General features: G+C 33.6%; 1 protein-coding gene and 1 pseudogene across 1 annotated transcript; one reads left to right on the top strand and one right to left on the bottom strand.

Annotated features, from left to right (window-relative positions):
* Positions 1-2,315: 2,315 nt before the first annotated feature.
* Positions 2,316-6,461, bottom strand: LOC134263415 (dehydrogenase/reductase SDR family protein 7-like). Its single transcript, XM_062745753.1, has 6 exons — positions 6,293-6,461; positions 6,013-6,113; positions 5,636-5,855; positions 5,062-5,154; positions 3,792-3,944; positions 2,316-2,676 (listed from the first exon to the last, which is right to left on the bottom strand). Exons 1-6 carry the CDS (start codon positions 6,435-6,437, stop codon positions 2,459-2,461), a joined length of 930 nt encoding a protein of 309 aa, XP_062601737.1. The 5' UTR covers positions 6,438-6,461; the 3' UTR covers positions 2,316-2,458.
* A 3,251-nt stretch (positions 6,462-9,712) lies between these two features.
* On the top strand, positions 9,713-24,840 carry LOC134263424 (ubiquitin carboxyl-terminal hydrolase 22-like; annotated as a pseudogene).
* The last annotated feature ends 3,086 nt before the right edge of the window (positions 24,841-27,926 follow it).

Here is a 27,926-nt window from a genome sequence, read left to right as displayed (position 1 = left end):
AAGAGACAAGGCATTCATATTAAACTTATTAATAGTATATTTACCTGTGAGAATGGCATGGGTTTTTTTTTTTACATGTGACCTAGAAGTTTGACCTACTTGCAAAAAAATTAAATTGTTATAAATTCATCATTTTGAAAGAGAAAAGTTAGGGCATTCATATCATAATGCATGTTTATTATTACCTGTGATAAGACCTTTCCAAATACTTTTACACTGTGACCTTGACCTTGAAGCAATCAAGCCTAACCTACTTTTCAAAAATGTTGCATTTGCTTATAACTTTTGATTGAGATGAGATATGACTCTCACATTTGACATGTACATTAAATACTCATAAGAATTCAAGGTGTTTCCCAGCATGCGATGCTTTTTTACCCTTTGACGTTGATGTTTTACATAATTTTCAAAATATTTAACTCTCCTAAAAGATGATTAGGCTTCTGAGTAACATTAAGGAGGACTTCAGGGAAGACAGGGCTTTTTGCACAAAAAACGTCATTTTTCCACCCCCATTTGACCCCCCGGGGAAAAATCAAAATTCCGAAACCTTACTGTACATCTACATGACCCCACCAACCATCTCCCAAAAGATGATTAGGCTGCTGAGTAAAATGTAAGAGGAGTTTTTGAAGACATTAAAAACGTCATCTTTCGACCCCCATTTGACCCCCCAGGGCAAAATCTAAATTCTGAAACTTTACTGCACATTTACCTGACACTACCAACCATCTCCCAAAAGATGATTAGGCTACTGTGTAAAATGTAGAAGGAGTTCAGGGAAGACGGGGCTTTTTGCATAAAAAACATCATTTTTCGACCCCCATTTGACCCCCCGGGGCAAAATCAGAATTCCAAAACTTAACTGCACATCTACATGACCCCACCAATCATCTCCCAAAAGGTGATTAGGCTGCTGAATAAAATGTAAGAGGAGTTCAGGGAAGACGGGGCTTTTTGCATAAAAAATGTCATTTTACCCCATTTTGACCCCCCGGGGCAAAATCAAAATTCCGAAACCTTACTGCACATCTACATGACACCACCAATCATCCCCCAAAAGATGATAAGGCTGCTGAGTAAAATGTAGAAGGAGTTCAGGGAAGACGGGACTTTTTGCATAAAAAACATCATTTTTCGACCCCCATTTGACCCCCGGGGCACAGTAGTTACTTCACAAACACATCTTGTTACCCCTTGACATTAATTTTTTACAGAATAATTTTAGAATCTTTGAGCCCTCCTAAAAGATTATTAGGCTTCTGAGTAACATTAAGGAAGACTTCAGAGTAAGACAGGGCTTTTTGCACAAAAAACGTCATTTTCCGACCCACATTTGACCCCCCGAATGTAGAAGGAGTTCAGGGAAGAAAAGTGTGACAGACGGACATGAGTAACAACAATATACTCGAACTTTCTTTAGAAAGTGCGGGTATAACCAGAAAACAATCAAGGCTACTGAGACACCATCACAGCCATGTCCCTGAAGTCCTTTACGACCAGGATTCAGGGATATAAGGCACCATAAGTGAAGCAGGACATGTTTTTATTAATTTTTTAAATTGTAAACAGGTGTGTGGAGTCCCCATCACGTACACGTTTTTAATCAAAGTGAGAAAATGTCGCAGCAGCGGCCCTTCACTTCATAGGAAGAAGAATGGATTTATGAGTCTTGCCCCAAAATGGCGGCTAAGGGACATAACTTTTTAAAAAATTTAAAGTGTGGATTCAATTATTAGAGTACAAAAAAGGATGAGATATTCAGTTGCATTTTAGAAAAAAGCAATAATTCTTTATTTATAAAACATGCTGTTTGTCACAATTTTATCATGAGTCAAAAAGATTTTTTTTGTGGTTCTAACTAAGGATGTAGGCTAAAGCCTTGTGATTATAGTTGCAGCATTTCAAACAGTGTTTATACATGCATTTTCTTGATGGTCAACCAGTTTTAAACTGTAATCAATTTCACAATGATAATTTGTTCTAAGATAATCACCATGCTTCAAATGCTGTAAAAAAAATACTAATTTAAAGGCAAAATCAAAATTTAATTTGCAAAGATGAAATGGGAAGTAGACCTTAAACTGCAATTAAATCACAAAAAGCAATTCTGACATATAAACATGATTTAATAATATACAATTTCTAACAAGAGTTTCTAAAATTTTCCATGCACAATAATTTGCATACATGCCATGATAATTTTCACTTTCTTTTCAAGCAAGTATCTTCTAATTTTGCAAAATTTCCTTTTCAAACATACTTAGTATAATTCATTTCAACTCCCTCCCCCCCCCCCATAAAAAAAAGGAAGACATGTGTATCAATATCAAAGTAATGCTTCTCCCCAGTGAAATTTATGCAATGTATAGTAACATTGATTACACAGTATGTACATGGTATGACAAATTTTCACTCTTAATTTCATATGAGAAATACAATTTACCATTGACTAAATTCAAGATGTTTTCAGCTTTGAATATTCTTTTCTACCTGACTTAGTTCTTTGACTCATTATCAGAAAAAACAAAGAGGGAAATAAAGTCCTTATAATTATCACAAATTTATGAAGCAAAGGAGCTAACAAAATGTCATTTTCTCCAAATTCCACTGCTTGTCGTATCCTATAAGCAACTTTCTCTGGGTCCATTCCACTGGCTGTAGTACTGTCCATTTCTGAAAAAAAGTAATAAGTTAAGGCATATGCTTGGTACACAGGCACTTGTTTATTTTTTGACCCATAATATAATAATATTATTATACTATGGGTCAAAAATTTATTACAGAAAAAAGTGCCTGTGGCTTGGATCCTCATTCAGTCACCCGCATGGCGCACCCGTTAGAGCATCTTCTCTAGAGTCGCGAAGTAAGGAGTTAATTATCCTTACGTCACGGGTTCGAATCCCACTGTGGGACGTGGAGACTGGTCCTTCGGATGAGACCGTATAAACCGAGGTCCCGTGTCGCAGTAGGTGCTGGCACAAAAAAGATCCCTCACTTCTCAATGGCCCTGAGTGCCGAGTATAGACAAAATTTGTAGCTCTCCACCGGCAAGTGGTGGCGTCTTCATATGAGTGAAAAATTCTCGAGAGGGACGTTAAACAACATACAATCAATCAATCTTATTCACATGTGTAGACTAAACATTCCCTGTATATCTAAGGCTATTTTAGTCCATGTCATTGAATTCAAAGTCAAAAGTTAATTACAGCCAATTTTGAAACATGGCTTGTTGTTAAAGTGATTCAATTTGTTGCTTGTGTGACTTATTAGGAGAAAATTGAAATGAACTAGACCAGGGTTTGAATCTGTGACACCTCTATCACTATCTCAACTGAACTCATATTCTAAAACACATGCCTGCCCTGTCCACCACATTCCTCCCTCCTTAATGGTTTCCACCCTCAACCCCCTCCCCCCAAAGACACCATTTGAAGGATCATTATTTCAACAACCTTGAAATTACTCTGTGGAAAGAAGTTTTATCTTAAGATTCATCTTTTCCAGCAGACTCTGTAATGAAAACACCATATTTTCATTATATTAATCATCTTGTTTTGGAAGGTGACTTGGCTTTTTAATGAAAATATTTTCTCTTCATCTAAGGATGCTTTGTGCCATGTTTGGTTTATATTAGCAGAACTGGTTCTAAAGATAAGTTGAAAATGTAGAACAGATTGACAACAAAGAAACATAACTTAAAAAGTTTGACCGCACCTCACCTCATCTGTTGTAAAGGTCAGCTATAAAAGCATGATAGATTTATTTAAATGTAATTATTAAGATCTTACTGTTGTATGATGATCCATCACCGCAAACTGCATTCTGGGATAGATTGGTCTGAATGTACCCAGGACTGACAACACACACCTGGATATTGTCACTGCTCACCTCAGCTCTTAGTGTGTCTAAAAAAGCCTGGAAAGCATGCTTGGAGGCTGCATCTATAAACAACAACTAGAAAGTATACACATGTCTAACATACAACATTGAAACAGTATTCACAAATATGCAGTAATTAAAGGACATGCATTCAGAGATAATCTTGAAAATAACATACAGGCAAACCTGGTTATCTCAAACTACATGGGACAGAGAAATAAGAATCCCATGGACCACAAGGCTCACCTGAGTAACTGGCCCTGCTGTTCTTCCCCAGATTTATCCTCTTATACATGTAATACCCTATCCTAACCCCCAGGGGTACAATTTGAAATTCAAATAATTTAGAATCTACACTTCCCACATTGTCTCAAGCCACGGTCCGGAGTCCGCATAAAGCTCTCTCTTACACGTGGCTGCTTGATCATAAAAAGTGTCGTAATCTTGAATATTTACGCCTCTCTATTGTGACATCATATTCAGTCAGTGGGAAGTTTTGTTTCCATCGCAAAAATTGACATCAAAAGTATACAAGGAATATTTCGTAAACTGTGATTAGATATTGAAAGGTCGTGATAAAGTTCATCATCCGACTATGCTTTACTGGCATTGGTCAATATTCTAATGACCTACGAAGAATTCTCTCCTCGTTCAACCACGGCCAGAATGGGAGAGGAGTGTACATTTTGGCCGTGGTTTGCGACAATGCACTACCCAAGGATTCTTCCATATAAGTCTTGCTTTTCTGGCCCAGTGGTTCTTAATTTTTTTCTTTATACAGTAAAATCAAATTTTTTTGGTTTGTGAAAAAAATGTGGGTTTAATGGGCCTTGGGGATTTAATTTTATGGATGAAAAACAATTGAAAAGTAATATCTGTCAGAAATAATGTACCTTTATTCCAAATACCATTGAAAGATATGTTGAAGTGATTTAGAAGATAAAACCCAATTATTCTATAAGTATTTTACCATCAATATCTCAAATCCCCAATTAAATCTGTACCTTAAAGTTTTCTCTTGGTCCCATCTAATTGAGATATGTTTTTACTGTATATGAAGTAAGGATGCTTTTCTTTCGCACATTCTATTAAAACCAGTCCAAGAGCATGCTGACAATAAGATTTTCACTCACATTTTTAGTACTGTATATGATAACTCTAATCAAAGTTTCAACTTACATGCTGATCTGAATGGAATGGCAATCCTTCCTTGAACACTGCTCACACCAACAACAGATCCACCTCCTTGTTGTTTCATATGAGGTAAAACCTCTGAAAAGTATACCAGGGTACATGTATTACTTAGGGTCACCTATTATTTTTCACAACATTCTACAGCTTTCCAATGAATAGGACTTGAATTTCTAACATCTTTTCTATGAAATTTGTATGAAAATGTCACTGGCCAAAGAACATTTATTCACTTCTAGGCTGCCTGAAAATGTCTCAGAATGTTAAGTTTTGTATGGAAAAATTTATGCATGTATTTCTGAAGTACTTCTCTGAATTCTGTGACCTTGAATTGTGTCTTAATGACAATTAATCAGGGTTATGCCATAGCCTATATTCATGTAAACCCTTAGAGCAATATGAATTTTGGAGGGACACAATAATTACAGACAAGTCTTATCGACTTCATATTGGGTGACCCTGTTCTTTTCCAAATTACTAAGGTTACAGCAGTTCTAAACATATTATTAAAGATAAAAGGAATTCCTCATAAATACGATCTTTTTTTTTGTAAGTTAGTTACCTTTAATTAAAGCAATTTGACCAAAATAATTAACAGCCATCACTCTTTCATCCACCTGTATCTGAGTACTGGTTATCTCCCCTCTGTAGCTGATCCCTGCATTGTTTATCAAAATATCTATCTGTCCAAATAATTTCAATCCCTTAGAAATATGTTCTTGCATATTTTTGTAGTCCATCAAATCCATGATGAGAATTTCTGGTGAAAATGTGTCTGGCATCTGTAAGCAAAATTGTCATAACTGATTATTATTATAAAGTAATAATAATTTTTTTTATTAGACAAATATTTTGCAAAAGTTTGCTTTGTGGCTAACACAGATTGGCAAAACCATTATTTTTCTCTATACCTTTGTTAAGAGGACAATGAGAATGTACCTGCTTCTGAATAACTTCCTCTCTCACTTGATTTAACTGCTCCTGATTTCTCCCTGCCATGATAACCTTACACCCAGCTTGATGAAATGCAGAAACACATGCTGAAAATAGAGAATATATTTCTTTGAAATATTTTTCTTTAAATAATAAATACATGTAACATTCCTTTTTTCAATTTAATTACTACAATATTATGTATTGTCTCAGCAGTCAACATGCTCAGTATTAGATATAAGATTAATTAACCTATGTTAAATTTGTTAAGATTATAAAAACAAACCTTTTCCTAATCCTGAGTTGGCTCCTGTTATTAGAACAACTTTTCCCTTTAAGTTTTTCCTTTTCTTGTGAGACAGGAAAATGTTTAAAATATAAAGTAATCCAAGTGGACAGCCGATAAAACTACATATCTGACTCCACGTCATCACTTAAGCTGCTTTAATTAGATCTGAAATAAAAACTTGAAATGATAAATGTTTACTTCTTTTTATAAATTTCACTTCAAGTAGACTTTCGATCTGCATTGCTCACAAATACATTTAACAAGATTCATCAAAACCTTAAAAAATTGTCCCAAAATACTGACTACTGGACTCTTAACCCAATCATAAGCCCATGGACTAAAGTGAGATATAGTCATGTCAACCCTATTTGCCCCCCCCCCCCCACACACACACACTTTGCAACCCCACCCAGTTGGGCATTTCTTTAACCAAATCTGAATTCTTGAGAACTATACATATTAATATTATAAAGAATTATAATGTAAGATGAATGGTTTATTCCCCGAATGGCTACTCGGAAAAAACAACAAGTAATTATCACACTCAATTAAGGGGCCCTCTAAGGGGTACAGGTAGACTTACCTGTGTAAATAATCTACCAGAATTTAAATAAAATAAAATGGATTTTTAAATCATTGTTTTTGTAAGAGCACTAGTATGAATAAATATTTTGTATACATATTTTTTAAATAAATAATTTTACAAGCACAAAACATACTAAAAAAAATATAAATTATCTTGAAGTTCTATTGTTCAGCAGCACTGATTTTCACATTATATATTAAACAGCATTGTTTCACTTTCATATCACACATATTTACAATATTTACATGAAAATATCTGAAATACAGAAGGCGGACCTTATATTATACTGCGTTTTAAGGTCTACCCTGTCCCTTTTTCTAGTTTTTTATGCTACGAGAAGTAAATTGTCCCAGCTCTAAAATCCTATTTCAGTGCTTACTTTCAATGAACATTTCATATATAGTAAAATTGTTTCTGGAAAAAAGCGGGGGCATCCCCCCCCACAATCCCCCTCTCTCAGATACTATTTGCCTGTTGGGTGAAAAAAGGAATCTGTAGTATTAATAATTATAAAATAGAGTAACTGAAGTTGGTCTTTATTTTCTATACATTTGATACACAAGGAGCATATGGAAAGATAAAGAAGAGGTTATCCCCCTTCTTTGACTAAGATGCATTTGTTGAAAGAAAGTTTCTCCAATCGATACTAAAAATATTCTTTATATTACTATCCCAAGTTATATTGGGTAAATACCTGAAACAACGCAATTTATGAAAAGTGAACCCAACAAATTCTTTTATGGACCAGATTGTATTTATTTTCCCATGTCTACAAAGGAGAATGACGGATGATTTTGAAAAGGGTCATTTAGGGACATCAGTAAATTTGTTTGATGTAATTGATTTAAACATATTTTATTGAGCACGCTCAATGGATTGGACACAGATTATACTGACTTACAGTTTTAAGGTCCGCCCTGTCATTTTCTCTTGGGCTCTGTTTTTATCTCGAATCGTCTATATTTATTATACAAATTGAAACAAACTTCTGTATTTTATGCTGATTTAAAAGAATATTTTAATAATTAAAAATGATAAATAAATGAAAAATTAGACAAAACTTTATAGAAACACTTTATTTATCATATATAAATATCTATATTATTTTAAGAAAAAAAATCATTTGTGTCAATTTATTTATAAGAGTTTGAAAATGTAGCACAAAAAGGGGATAATAACTTTGAAATTCTCAATCAATACTATTGAATAGTTTGGGAAAAAATGAATTAAAGGTACAATATAAAATTTACTTTTCTTAAATCTTAGTTTTATCTATTTATATTTATCTATTTTTTGTTTCAGTATATTTCCAAAAAGAAAAAAAAACTCCTTATTAAAATAAAAGTGAATGAATATATCTGATTTATAAAATATTGCTTATCCAGGTAAACACAGGTAAGTCTACCTGGGGAGGTCAACTTACCGCTACATTGCCAAAAATTTCAATCATAAGTGCTAATATAGGTACATTTTTCCGGCCAAAAACAACTCATTACCGCTACACATTAAATACTCCTTATAGGGCCCCTTAATATAAGTGTGATATATAATATAAATAACTCTGCACTTGTTGTTTTTTCCAAATGTAGCTTTAGCATAGTGTAAAAAAACATTTGGAACAGGAACACACCCTCCCCGTGAAGAAACAGATTTTTTGTACTGTACACAATTAGCGGTAATGATATTTTTTATGTAGCGGTAATGTAAGGTTTTTTGTAGCTAATGACTATGTATCAATTAAGTGTGATATATAATTACTTGTTGTTTTTTCCGAGTAGCCATTCGGGGAACACACCCTAAAACAGATTTTTTTGTATCAATTTACTTTGATCCTTTGTATAAGCTCTGTGGCCATTAAATTTAAACACCGCATACATGAAGATGCCCCTTCCTACCCCAAGGGGTCACAATATTATTAACATACTTTTGTCCAAAGTTACTCAGTATGATTTAGTATATATATGTCACAGGTGAGGTGGTGAAAAGTCAAGTCTCAACTTGGACTCGAACACAGGGCCTCTAGCATACTGTGCCAGTGCTCTAACCAACTGAGCTATTGAGACCCAATATATTGACTGACTTTCACGCACATGTGAACCCAGTGACATATATATATATATATATATTATATATATATATATATATATATATATATATACACATATATTTAGTTGCTTGTCAAGATTTTAATATGCAGTATATGTCAAAAAATTTACTGATGTGTTGACTAAAATATTTCAAATGATTGGAATAAATTTAACGATGATACATTAAAAAATGTAAACAAATCCTTTGATCTAATTTCAAAACATTCACTTTGTGAATAAAATTTTGTATAAATAATAAAAAAAAACATTTCAAACTTTCCAGCATATGAAATATCCCTTGTTTGTTATCAAATTCTTAAACGCTAAGAATGATGCCCACAAATGAAATCTTTCTTTCTTCTTGACCGTAAAAAATGGATTCTAGTATTAGCATGTCTCTAAGGAAACTTGCAGATCTATAACCAGGGACCTATATACTACTAGTATATAGGTCCCTGCTACAACTTAATCTCGCCATGTGTACTCCTTGAGTCAAACAGAAAGTACAACAGACATCAAAAGTGAAAGTGCAGACAATAGTCAAAGAACCGCAATGATGTAGTCTTTTCTTTCTCACTTCGATAATTTGAAGCTTTCTTATCATTTTTTGAGGTACCTTAAGATTAAATCCAACTCAAAAACAACATAAAACCTCATGAAACAGAAGTAAACTTCTGAGTAGCCAGGTAGAAATTTGGCGGAACCGGAATTTGCACAATGCGTGAAGAAGCACGAAATGAGTCACGACTGCGCATAATCTTTGTCAGGTTTTTTGTCGCAAGAAATCTGTTATTTCAAAAAAATGAAACAGAGGATTTGCAACCAGAAGGGCACTTTATTATGACTATGACAAGTTGTCAGCACATAACTGAGTACAAGTCTAAATATGGAACCAACCAATTTCGAATAATTCATGCATATTTTATCGCTACTTCATCGGACAGTGCAAGGCAAAGAAAGGTGTATTGTTTGTTTTGACAATGCCAATTACATTATAACCATTACTAATATAATAGCGAGAAAAGAAATTATGTTGGAAATAAGACAGAAAAATAATCTAAGACAAGATATATTATCCTCATTGTCTGGTAAAGTTTTATGTTGAGAAATAGAACAAGGAAATTATGTTGATCGAAACATATGATCATGATAATTGATGGATAAGCATGATTAAATTATTTTCCATTAATTTAGGGAAAGTCTGGGGTATGTCACACCTGCCGCTTCCCATCCTTCAGACTCCATGCCTGTCTGTATTGTGTATTTTTTGGCTGTTACACGACCAAGCACATCCATGAGCATGCATTCTCCAAGAATCACAATTTAGGTAATTTATCATATATATTTTAACTGTGTAATCAGTCTGCAATTTATATACATTCTGTAATAAATTATATGAAAGTTAAAGATCTATACATCATTTAATATGTTTATGTATCAAATCTCTTCCATTTTGTTCTTTACAGCTGCTGACATGACATATGGGACGATTTATTGCTTTGAATGTGGAGACTATGTTTATGACAAAGAACTGGAAAGCATTGCTCATATCCAAAATGAGAAAGCTGCCAAGTCTTTAGGTTTATTTTCATAATTATTTTTTTCTAATGATGCGAGTTATTTAATTTGATAATGTAAGAGTTTGAGATGATCAATTTACATTTAAATAATATATGAATTTTTCTAATCATTCATTTAATTGGTATGAGACTTTGCCTTTCTTAAAGAAAAACTAATTTGTAGAGTTTCATAATTTGATTACCTATTTTCTGTATATCTTTCTTTCTGACATTCTATTTCGTATCATAACAGGGATGAAAACATACAATTTCATAGCATGGGAACCAACTGATGTAGAGGTTGAAATTCTTAGACAGAATCCCAAGAGGAGAAAAGTAGAAAATAAATCAACTATAGGTAAAACATTCATACGCTATATGTAACATTGTCTCTTTTTATTAGCTCACCTGAACTGAAAGCTCAAGTGAGCTAGCTTTTATGATCACATTTTGTCTGAAGTCCATCTGTCTGTTCATCTGTAATCTTTTTACAATTTCAACTTTCAACTTTAACTCTCAAGAACCACTGGGCCAATTTCAACCAAACTTGCTACAAAGTATCCCTAGGTGAAGGGAATTCAAGTTTGTTCAAAACAAGGGCCACACCCTCTTTCAAGGGGTCATAATTTAAAATTAGGGAAAATTTAATGATATCTTTTAAAAATCTTTGTATCCAGAAATACAGCCCCCAGTGTGCAAATAATAATCTACAGTTTATGTTAAAGACAGCAGTCAGCATTCCACTTAATGATAGATTGTACAATTTGATATAAATCATTGTATTGACCATAGAATTCTTGAAATGTTGACATTTAATGAGATTTTAAATAAGTTTGCTTCCTTTACAGGATTGAGAGGGCTAATTAATTTAGGAAATACCTGTTTTATGAACTGCATTGTGCAATCATTGATTCACACCCCGGTGCTACGTGACTTTTTCCTTGCTGATAAGCACAATTGTCAAATGACCTCAGTAGAAGCTCAACAGTGCCTTGTTTGTGAGATGGCAAGGCTTTTCCAAGAGGTATTTTGTCACGACTTTTCATTAAATGATGAATAGAATTAGATAATTTTTTTTTACATGCCTTGCAGTAAAAAACAGAGAAAATGTATAAGTACAATTGCAATTTGAACAAAGACATAGAGGGTTACACTGTAGTGTATTTTTATTTTTACAGTTTTATTCTGGCAATAGAATTTTGTATCGTCTATTACATTTGGTTGATGTACATTTAGTATTTGAATGAAGACATTGAAGGTTACAAAGTTTTTTATGTTTATTCTTTCAGTTTTATTCTGGCAATAGAACTCCCCATATTCCGTATCGTCTATTACATTTGGTCTGGACCAATGCTCGACACCTGGCTGGCTATGAACAACAGGACGCTCATGAGTTTCTGATCGCAGCACTTGATGTGCTGCATCGGCACTGTAAAGGTTACTCAGATAATAAGTGTTTATCCATCAACAAGTTCTTCACAGGTTTGTACAGGCTTGTATATTCCCAGTTCGTTCAAACTTTTCTCTCTGGGTTCTATAAATCTCAATTGCATATCTAAAGCCTTTTCAGCTTCTTGCAATGGAGACCATTTCTTATTTCTGTCTTTCAAATAGACCTCTTCTTTTTAATTCTGGAAAGAATTTCAGAACATTGTTTGATGATCTGCAGAAAAATCAAAGGGGGAATACAAGATTGTATGAACATTCATACGCATACCTTTATATCTTGTATGTATCATCAACATAGCATAGAACTTGTATGTGAATACTTTTTGGTCAATGGTGGGTTGTAATTGCATGAATAAAAGGTTATGACTGTTATTCTGTGTCTAGGTATACAAAATATTTGCAGTTGGTTTTTTGACTTGATGTGTTGTACATGTACTTGTAACTTTCTACATTTGATAATGTATTAATCCCAATGTGCACTGTATGTATATGTTTAGTCACTATGCCTTTATATTTAGTAATCAGTGATCCCTGCATATAGACAGATGTTATTTGTTTGCATGAGGTGGTATTCACTTTATGTTCATTAATGTACCTTTTATGTGTACATCAGATTCTTTCTTTCTGGCAATTGCTGAATTCTGTGTTTTCTTTAACCAATTTGTGACATAACATGATATGTGTATGTAAGACAAAACTTTGTGATGCATGATAGCTGTTTTGGTGTTTTCTCAAGTAAAAGTGCTTTTTGTCCCCGATTATCAAATTGCCAACCATTTTGATTACAAATTTTTCTTCTTACAAATCACTTCAATTAAACTTGTTGAAATGATGCAATTTTTGTTCACAAACTAAAGTACAGAATATTAAATTTTCTTTTTGAAAAAAAAAACGAATACATTTACAAGCATAATACTTCATGTACATGTATATTATGTTATGATAAATTTAATTTTATAAACTTTTTTATATATACTTCTTCAGGGAGAAATGGAATGGCTTCAGGGAATCCACATCACTGTAACTGCATCATCGACCAAATCTTTACTGGTGGTTTACAGTCAGATGTCACATGTCAGCAGTGCAAGTACGTAATTTGTCAGAATGTCAGATTGTGTCACCACAAAACTGATCACAATGGGATCAATTTTTTTAAAGTGTCTATCCACATTTATTTGTCTGTCTGTGCAGAAAATACATCAAAATTAGTCTCATAAACATGTAGTCCTTTAAGGAAATATTGCTCAATAGCTGTGTTCACACTTGTCAGATATTAGACCTATTTATGTCTGAAATATGTCATCTGTCAAGGTTATTTTAATTTCCTCATTCAGTCATTGTCTTGAAAGAAACTAGAGTTGAAACATTGTTTTGCAATTTTTTTCATTGCCTGAAAAAATCTTTAAAAACATCAATCAAGACTTTTTAGAGTTGTTCAACAAAGTTAAAGATGTCAGTCCCCGAGTCAGGAACTATAACTCTGAAAATTATCATATATCTGAACATGTCTATTCTTTTGTAGTAATGTGTCAACCACAATAGACCCAATATGGGACATTTCTCTTGACCTGGGACCAGGTGCCATACCAAATGCTCTCCTTAATGTTAATAACTCCAGCTCATCCCCAAGTTCAGGTGAGCTCTGCAGACATTAGAGGGCTGTTTTATTCTTTTGGATTAATTTATTCTTTTGTCAGAAGTGATTTTAATGATTTATTTTCGTCAAATGATACCATCATAGATATAGACCTGACATGCACAACATTGTACCAAAAAAAAAAATCAATGTAAAACAAAACCATTAAAAAAAAAACAACAACTCTTTAGAAATTTAACCATATATGAACATTTAATAGTTTCAACCAGTACCATTAAAATATTTTCCTTAACAAATTTTAAATGATAATTCATGAAGTTAGATATGAAATCAGTATTTAAGATAGTTAATTTTATGTTGACAGGTTTTACAAATAGTCCAGGAACTTATGAACCTACCTCATTATTAGACTGCTTAAAAAGGTATGTTACAGGAGGGGATGATTCTGATTTAGAAAAAATATATGTTGATCATAACATAGTACACAAGATGATGCATAGATAAAGTATTAAATTTCTCAATCTCTGTAGATTTACAAAGCCTGAGCACTTAGGCAGTTCAGCTAAGATCAAGTGTAGTACGTGTCATAGTTACCAGGAGTCCACTAAACAGCTGACTATGAAGAAGCTGCCAATAGTGGCCTGTTTTCATCTCAAGGTTTGTTTACTCCTCTGAGAAAGGGTGATATATTAATATGTAGTGCTCTTATGATATCATAATTTTTTTTTTGTAGTTCAATTATTTTGGGTTTTGAGAAAGTGGGGGATATTAAGTTTGTCCGTCCGTCCGTCCGTATAGTTCCGTCTTTCTGTCTGTCTGTAACAGTTTCCACACGATATCTCGAGAACCCTTTGAGCTTTTGCAATGAAATTTAGCATAGCAACTCCCTATGGAAAAGAAGACCTTATTTTTTGAGGTCAAAAGGTCAAAGGTAAAAAATATTATGTATGTTAAAACATATGTACACGATATCTCATAACATATTGCAATGATTTTATATAACAACTCCCTGTGGCCTAAGGAAGACCCCTATTGATTTTGAGGTCAAAAGGTTAAAGTTCAAAAATTAAAGTGTGTAATTAATTTCCGGGCGATAATTAATTTTGAGTTATGCAATGTAATTTTATACCTCCCTAGGACGTCTCTCTGTATATTAATTTGTTTACAGAGCTATTTTTAGCACTTGAGGAGAGTTCAGCCTATACAAACAGATCTCAACTTTATGTTCTTATTACATCTAGGAGCTGTTTAATACAGGTTAAATAAATCCACCATGGATTGTGTAAAATTTTGTAGAATATCGAACATGAAAACATGAATAATACATATATGTGACTTCAGTTCTGCATATACTTCACATCGGATACAGCTGGTCCACTGTCTGAAGAAGCTGACCTACTGTCGATGCTATTTTTTTTTAAATACTTTTTTTTTTACATGATACTAAGCATTGTGGTTTTATAAATCATTATTACAGTGCAAAATCATGTAAATATTCCATATAAAAAGAGGCCTATACACGTAATAATAAGTCAAATCTGATATATTGACATACATGTATTTGTATTTGCTTTGTATACATGTATACATCAAAAGCTACAAAATTCACAATTTTTTTTTGCTATTTTTCAAAGCGGGGGGCCACAAATTCTAATTATTTTGGGTTTTGAGATCAGAAGTTCAGTATTATATAGTTTAACAGTTATGATTCTTTTTGTTCATCTTTTCATGAATATGAAATTTTTATGCTGCAAAGTTATGAAAATATTTGTACATCATATGTACTGGGCTCTACACAGGTAACTGATTTTTAAAAGGAAAATATGCATTATATTGTAAAAGGATACAGAAAAAAAATTAAAAAGAGATTGAATTAATTTTCTGTTATAATTAATTACAGTTATTTACAGGAAAAGTTGAATACATAATATTAATTTGTTACAGAGATTTGAAAACAGGCCTCCACAAGAAGATTGCTTTTGTATCATTTTGTCAGCTGGACATGACCCCCTTCATGTCTCCCGAATAATAACAATTACAGGAACCAAATCGTACAGGAATCTGCCAAAGGGCTTTCATGTGATAACAAGTAAGTCCTATGACCTACTGTAAACTACTGTTTATTTGTGAGAACTATATTTTTGGGTCATTACGCAAGACATTGTGGTCACAAGCAAGGCGGTCCGTTTACATGTCCCGATTTCCTCGATCACATGGAAAACATTGCTTCCCAATACAGCGCTAGACTGAACATGCCGAAGCGTGGGTATGTTTCTAGGTGCAGCTTACTAATTTTGAAATGAAATGTCTATTTTTTAAACCAAAATGATGTTTTTTTGTCGAAACTAAATGACAAAATCCTCTGCATTCATAGTTAGTACACATTTTTGTAAAAAATAACCTGGTTCCCCGAACCAATTTACGAATGCATTTGGCGCGAACTAATAAAACAGTCATACAGTTTAACTTTCATTTGCAAGTGTGTTTTGTTTTTTCTGCGATTAAGTTTCATGGACTTTTATTTTTTAATTAATATTTTCTTTGGAAATTGGGAAATTTACACCTTTCTTTTGGAAAAAAAGGTACTTTTTTGCATTGGGAATGGGGCTGAATATCGGCCCCAGATTTAGAGAATCGAGAGCCCTGGGCCAGCATTTTTTTTTTATGTTTAGTTTTAGTTATGAACATGAGAACAAAAAAGTCCAGAAGGAGAAGGAAATAAAAAAAATTTTTGATAAATCGATTATTAACATTTGTACATTCTTTTTTTAATGCTATTTCAATTAATAGGCTCCTTACTGGACACATAATGCTAAAAAATAGGAAAGTAGAACATTTAATTGCTTATTTCATCATCTGCCAGTTTGGGCCAGTCATATAAATTGTGTGATAATGGTCAAAATATATTTTAAAAAATCAATTCTTTAAAAGTCTTTCACATATATCTTCTGAATACTTTTTTAAACATGTGTTAGGAGTTAATGTGTAGTACATTGTTCTAAAATTTACTTGATGCCTAAAATTTTAATTCCTATCATAAAACAGAGAGGGAGTATTGGGGTAGTAGGGTGAACATTTTTTCAATCAAGTGTAAAATAATTTTTCTGGCTGATACAAATGATACTACATGCCTGCATATGTGATTTGTATATTCTTGCCTTTTAATATTTGATTTTTTTTCATAATTTCTTCAGATTATTGTTTATTTCTTCCTCAAATGGATTAACTTCTCCCATAGTTTTATTCATTACATCTGATGCATAAGCAACCCTTTTCTGAAGAATAATGCTTAGACTGTAAGCTATAACAGAGACTTAAACAATGTCGCTGGCAATGTGCGACCACCTCATCACGGGCAACACTTAATGTTTAAAACCTGAAGGGGAGGAAAATAATTTACAGACAGATACTTTTGAAACGAATACATAATTATCTCACCAGCATGTCATTGTGCAACAAAGTCGTCAGCATTTTATTTACATGTCCTTTGAACGGGTGAAACGTTTTGAATGGCACTCGTGTCTTATGAATTTTACACTAAATCAAGTTATCTTCTCAGATCTAGCTTTATTTACCCGCCTCTTCATCTTAAGGTACGTTTGACTCATCAGCTTTTTAGAAAAGTTCACGCAGGACCTCTAACTTCAAAAATATTTATTAAAATTCAATTTTTATAAAATAATTATATTCAACAATGTATATTTTTTAACAATCTATTATATATGAAACTGCTCAAAAATCTTCAAAGAAGCAAGATTTATAGATAGGGACTATTTTTCGTGGTGGAAGGATATTTAGCAGAAATTTCTGCAAATCTGCACATTTTTTAAATTTAACGTCTTGAAACATGTTAGCCTCAAATACTGTTTACTCGGAGAATATTTTCGGTTATGATATTGATAGGAATATTTGATATAGGTCTTAATTTAAATTTTGTTAGAATAAGTTTTATATCTTCCTTCAACAAACTTTGCCAATTTTAAACTGGAGAAATCAAAGAAGTCAAGATAAATTTTACACCATTTTTTGCCTGAAATATCAGAGATTTGATGTCAACAATATTTCAAAATTAACATCACTGACCCCAACTTTTTCTTCCATTATCAATTTAAACTTCTTGATACTTATGACTGATCAGCACTTAAGTAGAAAAGGAAAGCTTGATATAAGAAAATATTATATTGCCTATTTATTTTTCTAATACCCCAAAATATGTTATATTTTAGTGCAAAAAGGTCAAATAATTATTTACGCGCATTAATTTGTTTTGTCAAGATTTGATCAGACACTTCAATAAATATTATTCAAACTATTTTACATAAAGTAAGAATAAATTTGTTGCCATGAGAGAGAGAGAGAGAAAAGAGAGAGAGAGAGAGAGATAATTGTATAAAAGTAACAAACTAAAGGGTTTTAAGTGCAAATAAAAAATTTATACAAACTAATATTTTGAAATTGAAACTTTATGAAAAAGTGCAAATAGGATAAAATACTTAAAAAATCATTATGATATTTTCAAGAAATTTGAGGAGTGACTTACCTTATTTTCTCTGCGATTTTGAGTAAATTTGAAATTTATGATCCCTTACTCAAAATATACTTCTCAAAAAATCGTTTGATTTTTTTCTGAAAATTCAAAACCTTGAGGAGTGACTTACCTTAAAACCGAAAATAAAATAAATCCTAGCCTTAAATTGAAATTAGATCCCGACTATATTTTGACATCGGATAAAATGTTCAAAGAATTCATGCATTTCAATATTGAGCGGAGGGTTTGTAGCCCCACCCTAAACTGAAAATAAAATAAATCCTAGAGCCATTCTATGTTCATTAGATCATTAGTATATTAACCAGGAGCAAAGGATAAGATGTTCAAAGAATTCATGCAATATAATCATTAGAGCCCCACCCTAAAACAAGAACCCCTGACCCTGGGGCCATAAAATTCACAATTTTGGTAGAGGCACTCTTGCTCATCATAACTTTGTACTTAGTTAGTTTATTTAATACCCAGGAGCAGAGAAGAAGATTTTCAAAGAATTCATGTATTTTCACTATATAATCAGCATAGAGCCCCACCTCTAACACCAGAAGATTTAAAATTCACAATTTTGGTAGAGGCACTCTTGCCCATCATAACTATGTACTTAGTTGGTTTATTTAATTCAGGAGCAGAGAAGAAGATTTTCAAAGAAATAATGCATTTTCACTATATACTTATTTAGCCCCGCCCTAGCACTAGAACCCCTGACCCCAGGGGCCATGAATTTCACAAATTTGGTAGAGGACTCATTGCTGATTACAATCATGCAAACAGTTTGACTGCGTGATGTCCAGCAATGAAGAAGATTTTTAAAGATTGCATTAATTTTAGTGGTTTTGGCCCCACCCCTCAGGCCCCAGGGGGGCAGGGATCATGAAATTCACAATTTTTGTTCCCCTTCACCCATAGATGCTTTGTGCCAAATTTGGTTGAAATTGGTTCAGTGGTAAATGCAGAGAAGAAGAAGCTGAAAATGTTCAAATGTTAACGGACGACGCACGACGACGGACGAAAACAGATAGCAATAGGTCACCTGAGTTTACTCAGGTGACCTAAAAATATTTTTAAGTATACTTTTATTAGCTGAGGACATGTACAACAAAACCCAACATTTGTTGTAAATTTTATTAGGTCACCTGAGTAAACTCAGGTGACCTATTGCTATCACTTTTCGTCTGTCGTCGTTCGTCGTGCGTCGTGCGTCGTGCGTTAACATTTGAACATTTTCAGCTTCTTCTCTGAAACCACTGAACCAATTTCAACCAAAATTTGGCATATAGCATCTATGGGTGAAGGGGAACAAAAATTGTGAATTTCATGGGCCCTGCCCCCCTGGGGCCTGGGGGGTGGGGCAAAAACCACTAAAATTAGTGCAATCTTTAAAAATCTTCTTCTTTACTCCTGGACATCAAGCAGTCAAACTGTTTGCATGATTGTAATCAGCATTGAGTCCTGTACCAAAATTGTGAAATTCATGGCCCCGGGGTCAGGGGTTCTGGTGTTAGGGTGGGGCTAAATAAGTATATAGTGAAATTTCATGAATTCTTTGAAATCTTCTTCTCTGCCCCTGGGCGATGTATTAAATAAACTAACTAAGTGCATAGTTATGATGAGCAAGAGTGCCTCTACCAAAATTGTGAATTTTATGGCCCCAGGGTCAGGGGTTCTGGTGTTAGGGTGGGGCTCTATAGATTATATAGTGAAAATACATAAATTCTTTGAAAATCTTCTTCTCTGCTCCTGGGTATTAAATAAACTAACTAAGTGCATAATTATGATGAGCAAGAGTGCCTCTACCAAAGTTGTGAATTTTATGGCCCCAGGGTCAGGGGTTCTGGTGTTAGGGTGGGGCTCTATAGATTATATAGTGACATTTCATGAATTCTTTGAAAATCTTCTTCTCTGCTCCTGGGTATTAAATAAACTAACTAAGTGCATAGTTATGATGAGCAAGAGTGCCTCTACCAAAATTGTGAATTTTATGGCCCCAGGGTCAGGGGTGCTGGTGTAATTTAAGGTGGGGGGAGCTCTATAGATTACATAGTGAAAATACTTGAATTCTTTGAAAATCTTCTTCTCTGCTTCTGGGTAATAAATAAACTAAATAAGTGCATAGTTATGATGAGCAAGAGTGTCTCTACCAAAGTTGTGAATTCTATGGCTCCAGGGTTAGGGGTTCTGGTGTAAGGGGGGGGGGCTCTATAGATTATATAGTGAAAATACATGAATTCTTTGAAAATCTTCTTCTCTGCTCCTGGGTAAATTTTTAAATAAACTAAATAAGTGCATAGTTATGATGAGCAAGAGTGCCTCTACCAAAATTGTTAATTTTATGGCCCCAGGATCAGGGGTTCTGGTGTAAGGGGGGGGGGCTCTATAGATTATATAGTGAAAATACTTGAATTCTTTGAAAATCTTCTTCTCTGCTCCTGGGTATTGAATTAACTAACTAAGTGCTTTGTTATGATGAACAAGAGTGCCTCTACCAAAATTGTGAATTTTATGGCCCAGGGTCAGGGGTTCTGGTGTTAGGGCGGGGCTCTTTAGATTATATAGTGAAAATACATGAATTCTTTGAAAATCTTCTTCTCTGCTTCTGTATATGGTATTAAATAAACAAAATAAGTGCATAGTTATGATGAGCAAGAGTGCCTCTTCCAAAATTGTGAATTTTATGGCCCAAGGGTCAGGGATTCTAGTGATAGGGTGGGGCTTTATTGATTATACAATGAAAATACACTAAATCTTTGAAAGTTTTCTTCTCTGCTCCTTGGTATTAAGCAGATGAACTACCTATGTAGTTATGATGAGTAAGGGTCCTAATCTTCCAGAATTGTGAATTTCAAGGCCCAGGTCAGGGGTACCATAAAGGAGGGGGGCTGTACTTATATACTGAAACTGGATGAATTGTTTGAAATCTGCTCCTTGTCAGTATTTATCAAATATTTTTGAAAAGCAAGGGTGCCTTTTCAAAAATTGTGCAATGTGTGGATCTAGGCCTAAGGGTCAGGGGTTCATGTGTGAATAGGGGCATTACTGATCATGCTGAATATTACTGATTACTTGAAATGCATTTTTTGTTCCCCTACCCTGCCTTTGGGTATTAAGTAAACAAACTAAGCAACTGCTAAGTGTATTGTTATGATGATCAATGGTGCCTATTTCAAAATTGTGAATTCCATAGCATCTGGATTAAAACATGAATCAAATTCAATCACTGGAAAGTTGTTGCATAATGCTCAGGTGACCTATAAGGCCCATGGGCCTCTTGTTTCTCTTTTAGATACCAAATACGTAACAGTAAGATAAAAGAAGATGTCACGAAAATTTGATAATCTATTAAAATCTGTTTAAAAATCATAATACCTTCCAGATAAAATATACACAGCTTTACTGTATAATGTGCACAAGGATATGTTTTATTTTGTGTAGATATTCATTGTTTGCTGTTGTGAACCATATGGGTACAATAGAATGTGGCCACTACACCTGTTTTATACGACAACACAAGGACCAGTGGTTCAAATGTGATGACCACCTCATCACGAAGGCAACACTTAATGACGTGCTGAAAAGTGAAGGGTGAGCTGGATTATTTGTAGGAAACATCAAATCATAAAGTGATAAATTTGACTAATTTATCAATTTTATTGACTTTTTTTGGAGGCAGAAGGGGGGGGGTCAACATAAGGATGAAAACAGTTGAATTGTTTCTTATACAGCATAGTGTGGGATACTTACATGTAAAATGAAGTGTATAAGTTTGATGAAGAAAGCTTTTAAAGACGTACATGTAATTTAGTGTCTGATTAATATATATGTCACACCATCTCATACAGACATCATGGTTACTAATATCAATACATTTGAATAGAAGTGCATAGATAGACCATTACAACTGTGTTGAAAACTTGATATATAATTTTCTGAAAGAGCTTCATTGTAAAGTGAAAAATTTGCATTTATTCAATACTGTGTTTTGCAGGTACCTACTGTTTTACCACAAGCAGATTTTGGAATACCAGTGACAGAAGAGAATCATGGGAAGCTATTTTTGTCTGAAGGTTTCCACAACTTGTCTTTCTTGTAGGATTTAAAGTATTAATAGATTTAGTCTTTATATTTTAGTACATTTATACATGTATCTTACTAATGTTCTGTAGCAGTTCAGTTGCTAGTCATATAGTTCAATGAAATAGACGTGAACAGCTGATTATTGAAGTAGACATAATAATTTGACAACAGATCTGGAATGATTTTAAGGTTGTGCTAGGCATGACTTTTTGGGTGATATTTTGGATTTATGTAGGTAAATTAATTGTTATGCCTCAATCAGTTTTTGCTCAGTTTATTTATGATCTCACTGATAGAGACGGGACAATATTTCACTGACGTTTTTTTTCACTGTGCTTGTTTAGTTGTTATGTTAAACATTCATACATCTTCCCCCGTTCACAGATACATGAACATATTTGCATGAAAAAAGCATCTTACAGTATTTATCAACACAAGCATGATTTCTGAAATTGTTTTTGAATTTTATTTGCCATTGGATAAAAAAAAGTGTCCTGAAACAACTTCTGTGTTTGAAAATCTGAACAACATCGGACATTTGTACAGAACATTTTCTTAAACTATCAAGCAAGCATGTAAGCACAGAAAAAAGAACTTTTTTGTCTCTTTTTGGATTCAGCATTTGACTAAATCCTCAGTTGTGGACATATATTTTGATAGATGTGTTTTTTTTTTTACTGATTTCCTTGATCAGATTATTGTTGTCCATTTGTGGCACAATTTAAGAGAGAAAAAATATGGTGCAGATAAAAGTGTTCTATAGGAAATAAAAAATCAAGTTGGTTCTTAAATGTTGTGTATAAAATGATGTTCTTGTATATTCATTGCATGTCTTTATAATGTTTTCCCAGTGTTATGTGAACTGATTTAACAAAGGCTAAAGAATTATTAATGAAATGTTGAATGAATGGGAATGCAAGAATCAGTGGAAGAATTCCCTGTTAAATATGTGTGTATAGATAAGTGTTTTGCTTTTTTTTTTCTTGCCAAAACTCTATTCCAAATCTTGAGCCTTTCTAATCTTTGTTGTAAATGATTTTTAAGAACTTTTTTTCTCTCTATTTTGAAAGTGCTGCAAAAAAGCATTGAGTGCTGTAGATGTATATTAAAGTATGAGTGTTTTGTGATATAAAATGGAATCCCTTAAATACATTAATGTGAATAGGAATTTGTGCATAGAGTGACTGTAATATATTGCTATTGTATTTATTTATTGAAGAGATTGTCTTACATAGAAAATATGACTCCAGAAAGTTTTTACAGGTTAGTTTGTTATTGGTATATTTTTTGTTTTTGGGAGTTTATACTTATAGTCTTGAGTTTCTCTTTTCTTAAGAAGAAATAACTACCAATTCTGGAGTCTATCACAGATGTAATATAGTTACCAGATTGGAAGTTGCGATTCGTAGAGGAATCCATCTTTCTGTTATATTTGGGAAATTTTTATCATAGACATGTTTCTGATTGTCTCATTTGTGAATTTAGTTTGGGGGACTGGTTAACAACTCTTGATTTTTACTACTGTTCGGTATTTTGAGAAAAAAAAAATACAATTAAGATGGCTCATTTCTAACATTAATTGATCCTCTTTACCCCTTAAAAAATCTCAGATCTGTTCCTATGCTTATCACATACATTATATCTTACAAATAGATATTGATTCCTGTGTAAATCATTTTTGTCTCATAATTAGCTGGGAAATCTATTTAAAAATCATTGGTGGATAGAAAGAAAAATTAACAAGTGTTTTTAATGTATTGACAGAAATTCCACTAAGAAATTTCCGTAATTGTTCTGTTGTTTTGAAACTTACTTTTGAGACCCAAAAGTGAATGAATTATTATTGGTGAATGCCTAGTTAGAAATTGTGGAATTTTATGATATTGGAACTTTTCTGTGATAATGATTAAAGAACGCACACTGCTTTTTAGAGGGATAAAAACCTGCGCTACCTCAGTTGTTTGTGCAAAAAAGGGGAGCATTACATGGTTTATTCAGTCATATCACCTTTTTTTTCACATAGATGCCTTAGTTAAGTTTCAAGCTGATTTTCTTTGTTTAATATAGGCGGAAGAGTGTGTATTTTGTATTCTTTGATTTATTTGTAAGACTGAACGTTTGAATTTTGTGTGTGTTTAAAGCAGGGACCTTTTTTTTCAGGTGATGTTTTTTGATCCTATCTTTGCTGTGATATAATGTTCATTTAGTACATGTATGTGATGTGAACAACGAACATGTAATTCCTAACTTTATATGATCAAATTTGTCTCCTCAACTCCTCAGACCAACTCCTCCCCCTCTCCCCTATTCAAATTTTGTATGGAATTTCCTAAGGGGGATTTAATATAGTAAAGTATAGAATTATGAAATCTCAGTATTACTTTTCAGAGTTCTAATAATGCCAGAGGAATCAACAGCTCATGTAAACTCTTGTAATCAGAATTTTTTTCACCATTCTTTAGACATTTTTGTTTTAGAACCAAGTGTCAGCTATGTCCTTTTCTAGGGGAAAAATTAACATTGAAAAATAAGTTTAGTTGTTAATATAAAGAAATCTACCTTTAAATTCAGCTTGGCCACAAGACCCAAGGTTTTAAAAGTGTTGCATATACATATCACCTGATTTTTTTTCATATTCAGATATAGTATTACCAGTTTAAGGGGTGGGGGCAGGTAATTGAAAGGGGGAGGGGAGGGGGTCTTTTCTCCCCATACAAGGTTAACATTGCCAATCACTTTTGGGGATTTGGAGGGGAGAGGGTTTTTTCCTCCCTATAATACTATGTTTACATTACCAATCTTTTTGGGAAGGGGGGGAGGGGTCTTTTCTCCCTATTCAAAGTTTATACAGGTGTATTTAAATTTGAACTGTGGTAGATCCATGACTTACTTTTATGATGTTAAAGATGAGGTACTTAAATGTAGTTAATTAATGGCTAAGAAAACACTCTAATCAAGATGTCGTATTGATTACATATTTCAGTGTCCATTTATACATGTATCTTAAAATTCATTTTCAATGAACATGTTTTTGATTATCTCTTGCTTAAACAAGAGAAATGCTCATAACCTAGAAAAAAATTCTTTTGAAATATTAATTCATGGAATGGATTAAATTTATTATGGTTTAGATCATTTGAATTTTATGCAGGATTTGTTTTACTGTAATACATGTTAATTAGCATTCAATACTTTTGGAGCAGAAACTGAATTGGAAAAGAGGTCTTGTTTATAAATTTTGATGTAGGCAAATCAGTATTAAGACTGTTCATGCAAATCTTTTTTTTTTGAGTATGATTTTTTTTTGCCAAGGAACTAGAGTAAATTTAGTGTAAATGAGATGTAAAGCAGTGTAATATGGTGACTGTTTATTGATGCATTCAGCTGGCTGAAAATGAATGAATTTACAAAAATTGGGTAAAACAAGTCAAGGGTTTTGAGAAAATACATGTTCAGGACATCCACTAGTGTTCAAAAAGTGCCAGTCCAATAAAAATTAACTTCTTTAATTAGTTGTATTTTCTTAAAATGTAGAACTGTTATAATCTTTGCAGAATTCAGAATTCCTGTTTTGCTTGCAAGGTGTCACATCAAAATGTGTGCCAAATATCACAGATTTGTAGACCAGTTTAACTGTGTATTGTGAAATATCTTAATAAAGTGTTAAAATTGATTTTTTTTTCCTTTCTCAATAGCAATTTGAAACAAATACATGTACATGCACATGTGTACTGTAGAATTAAGTAGAACCATTCCCAGGAAAGCTTGGACTTTCAGTAAGGCTGGGCATTCTCGGTGCTATGTAATTAGCATCTGTCAAATGGCGAATAGATTGCGTAGAGATGAGGGAAATTGATAACATCAGGATTTTTAAATTGTTGTGAACAATGATAAGACGACTTAAGCTCCACTGTTTGCCAGATGAGACAATTTTATTGATTATTCAATACACTTATTGGGATTTGATAGAATTTCTATCCCATGTATATTTCAACGGTGAAGGAAAGCTAATTATGCAATGTCGAGAATGCCACGCCTTACTAAAAGTCCAAGATGAACTGGGAATTGTCCTATCTTGCTTTGGAGGAAGTGCAGATCATTTACAACCAAAATTTTGTATGCTTGTCTTTTGCACAAGTTAGCTTTCTTGATGCGTGACTGTAGGTTTGCCAGTATAGATTGTCCCAGCAGCCTTGATTGAGATTTTTAAATGTAAGCTAAAAAAAATTTCCAATCTATAGCCATTTGTACTTCCTTCAAAGAGAACTTTGATATGCACCATTTATCCTTCCTACTATTACTATTTAAGCCTGTCTTATGATAGGTCATACTGTATGGTATGTCCTGTCGGCAAGTTTGTTTATCACAATATGAATGTGATGTTGATGCACTGGATGAAACCGGATTTACAATCAGTGTTTTTTTAATAATCTTGTTTAGAGGGGGTCTACAACAAACGAGTTTCATATGTAAGCATCTCAAACAGAGCTGGGTCAACTTTGATCAAATAATATCCCCCCCCCCCACCAAGGTGGTGATGTAATAGTTATTGTATATTTATTTTGGTGTATCCTGAGTTATTTGGGCGAAGGGCGGTGACGAGTGCGAAGCACGAGTCTCCGCCCATCGCCCAAATAACTCAGGATACACCAAAATAAATATTCAATAACTGTCTTGTATCATGGTCCAATTAAAAAGTTTACATTTGAACACGTGATTTTCTAAAATGATTATTCATTATTAAACATCCAAACTCCAATGAAATTCAATTTTCCAATCACGTGAAAAATCTTTCCCGTTGCCCCGCGCAAATTGTGCATAGCGCGACTGACAGTCACAAGATATGGACGCTTGTAATGATGGTGAAGCAGGAATTAAAATACATCGAGTTCACTGGAAGATCTACCAAAACGCATAAGGAGCTTTACAACAAACTAATAAGGCATTACTGCCAGCCTGGTAAGTTAAATTCTGATTATAAAATTATTGCTTACAAGTATATTGTCTTTTATTACTGTATAGAGATCATTCGATCCGCCCCCTTCATCTCGTTATGCCCCCCCCCCCCCCCTGTTTGTGTAATGTCCCCTTTTCATCTCGTTATTTACTTAAATGTATACTTAGATTTGATGACTCCCTGATATAAATATTGAACAGAGATCACATGAAAAATATGCCTGTTGCATTTCATAATTTATATTAGATATTTTATTTGGAATTTTAATATTGTAGGGTAGCTTTAAATGGCGGATTTTCTTCAAACTTTACGTTGTGGCCCTTGGAAATTAAGGTCTGTTCTACAGTCGGTCGCTAGCTGGGTCACCACCACGGTACGGCATTCAGACTGTCGGCGTAAACAAACTGAAATCTCTGATGAACATAATATGTGATCGTGCGGGACTTAAGGGGAATTTCATTATACCAGAGTGGAATTGATAAGCAAAACATTATGGACTGGACAGGGCACAGATTGGAGATGGGGCCCGGGCATTCAAAAGGTCAAATGCAGATATCGCTTGTAGAGTTCGTAGTTTTTTTTATCTTTTTGTGTTTGGACACCCCCCCCGGGGGACAACGCTTAGCGGTGAAGAAGAAACGAGTATTTCTATCGAGCGTGAATGTGGCCCTGAAAATCATGCAGAGCGCTTGGAGTGATATTACCAACTTGAGCAGTGGTGGGGCATTTCCTTATTTCAATAATTGCAGCTTTTCATTTCATTAGAAACTTGTGTACAA

This window comes from Saccostrea cucullata, unplaced genomic scaffold (assembly GCF_032062105.1).
Source record: "Saccostrea cucullata isolate Sc308-1 unplaced genomic scaffold, CSIRO_AGI_Scuc_v1 ctg1865, whole genome shotgun sequence".
Taxonomy (NCBI): Eukaryota; Metazoa; Mollusca; class Bivalvia; order Ostreida; family Ostreidae; genus Saccostrea; species Saccostrea cuccullata.
This window is presented reverse-complemented; position numbering and strand designations above follow the sequence as displayed.

Coding starts and splice junctions, on each gene's coding strand:
- LOC134263415 (XM_062745753.1), bottom strand. CDS start 6,437: ATGACGTGGAGTCAGATATGTAGTTTTATCGGCTGTCCACTTGGATTA. Junction 5,856..6,012: donor AGGAAGTTATTCAGAAGCAG/GTACATTCTCAT, acceptor TTTTGCTTACAG/ATGCCAGACACATTTTCACC. Junction 3,945..5,061: donor CATTCCATTCAGATCAGCAT/GTAAGTTGAAAC, acceptor TGTTGTTTATAG/ATGCAGCCTCCAAGCATGCT.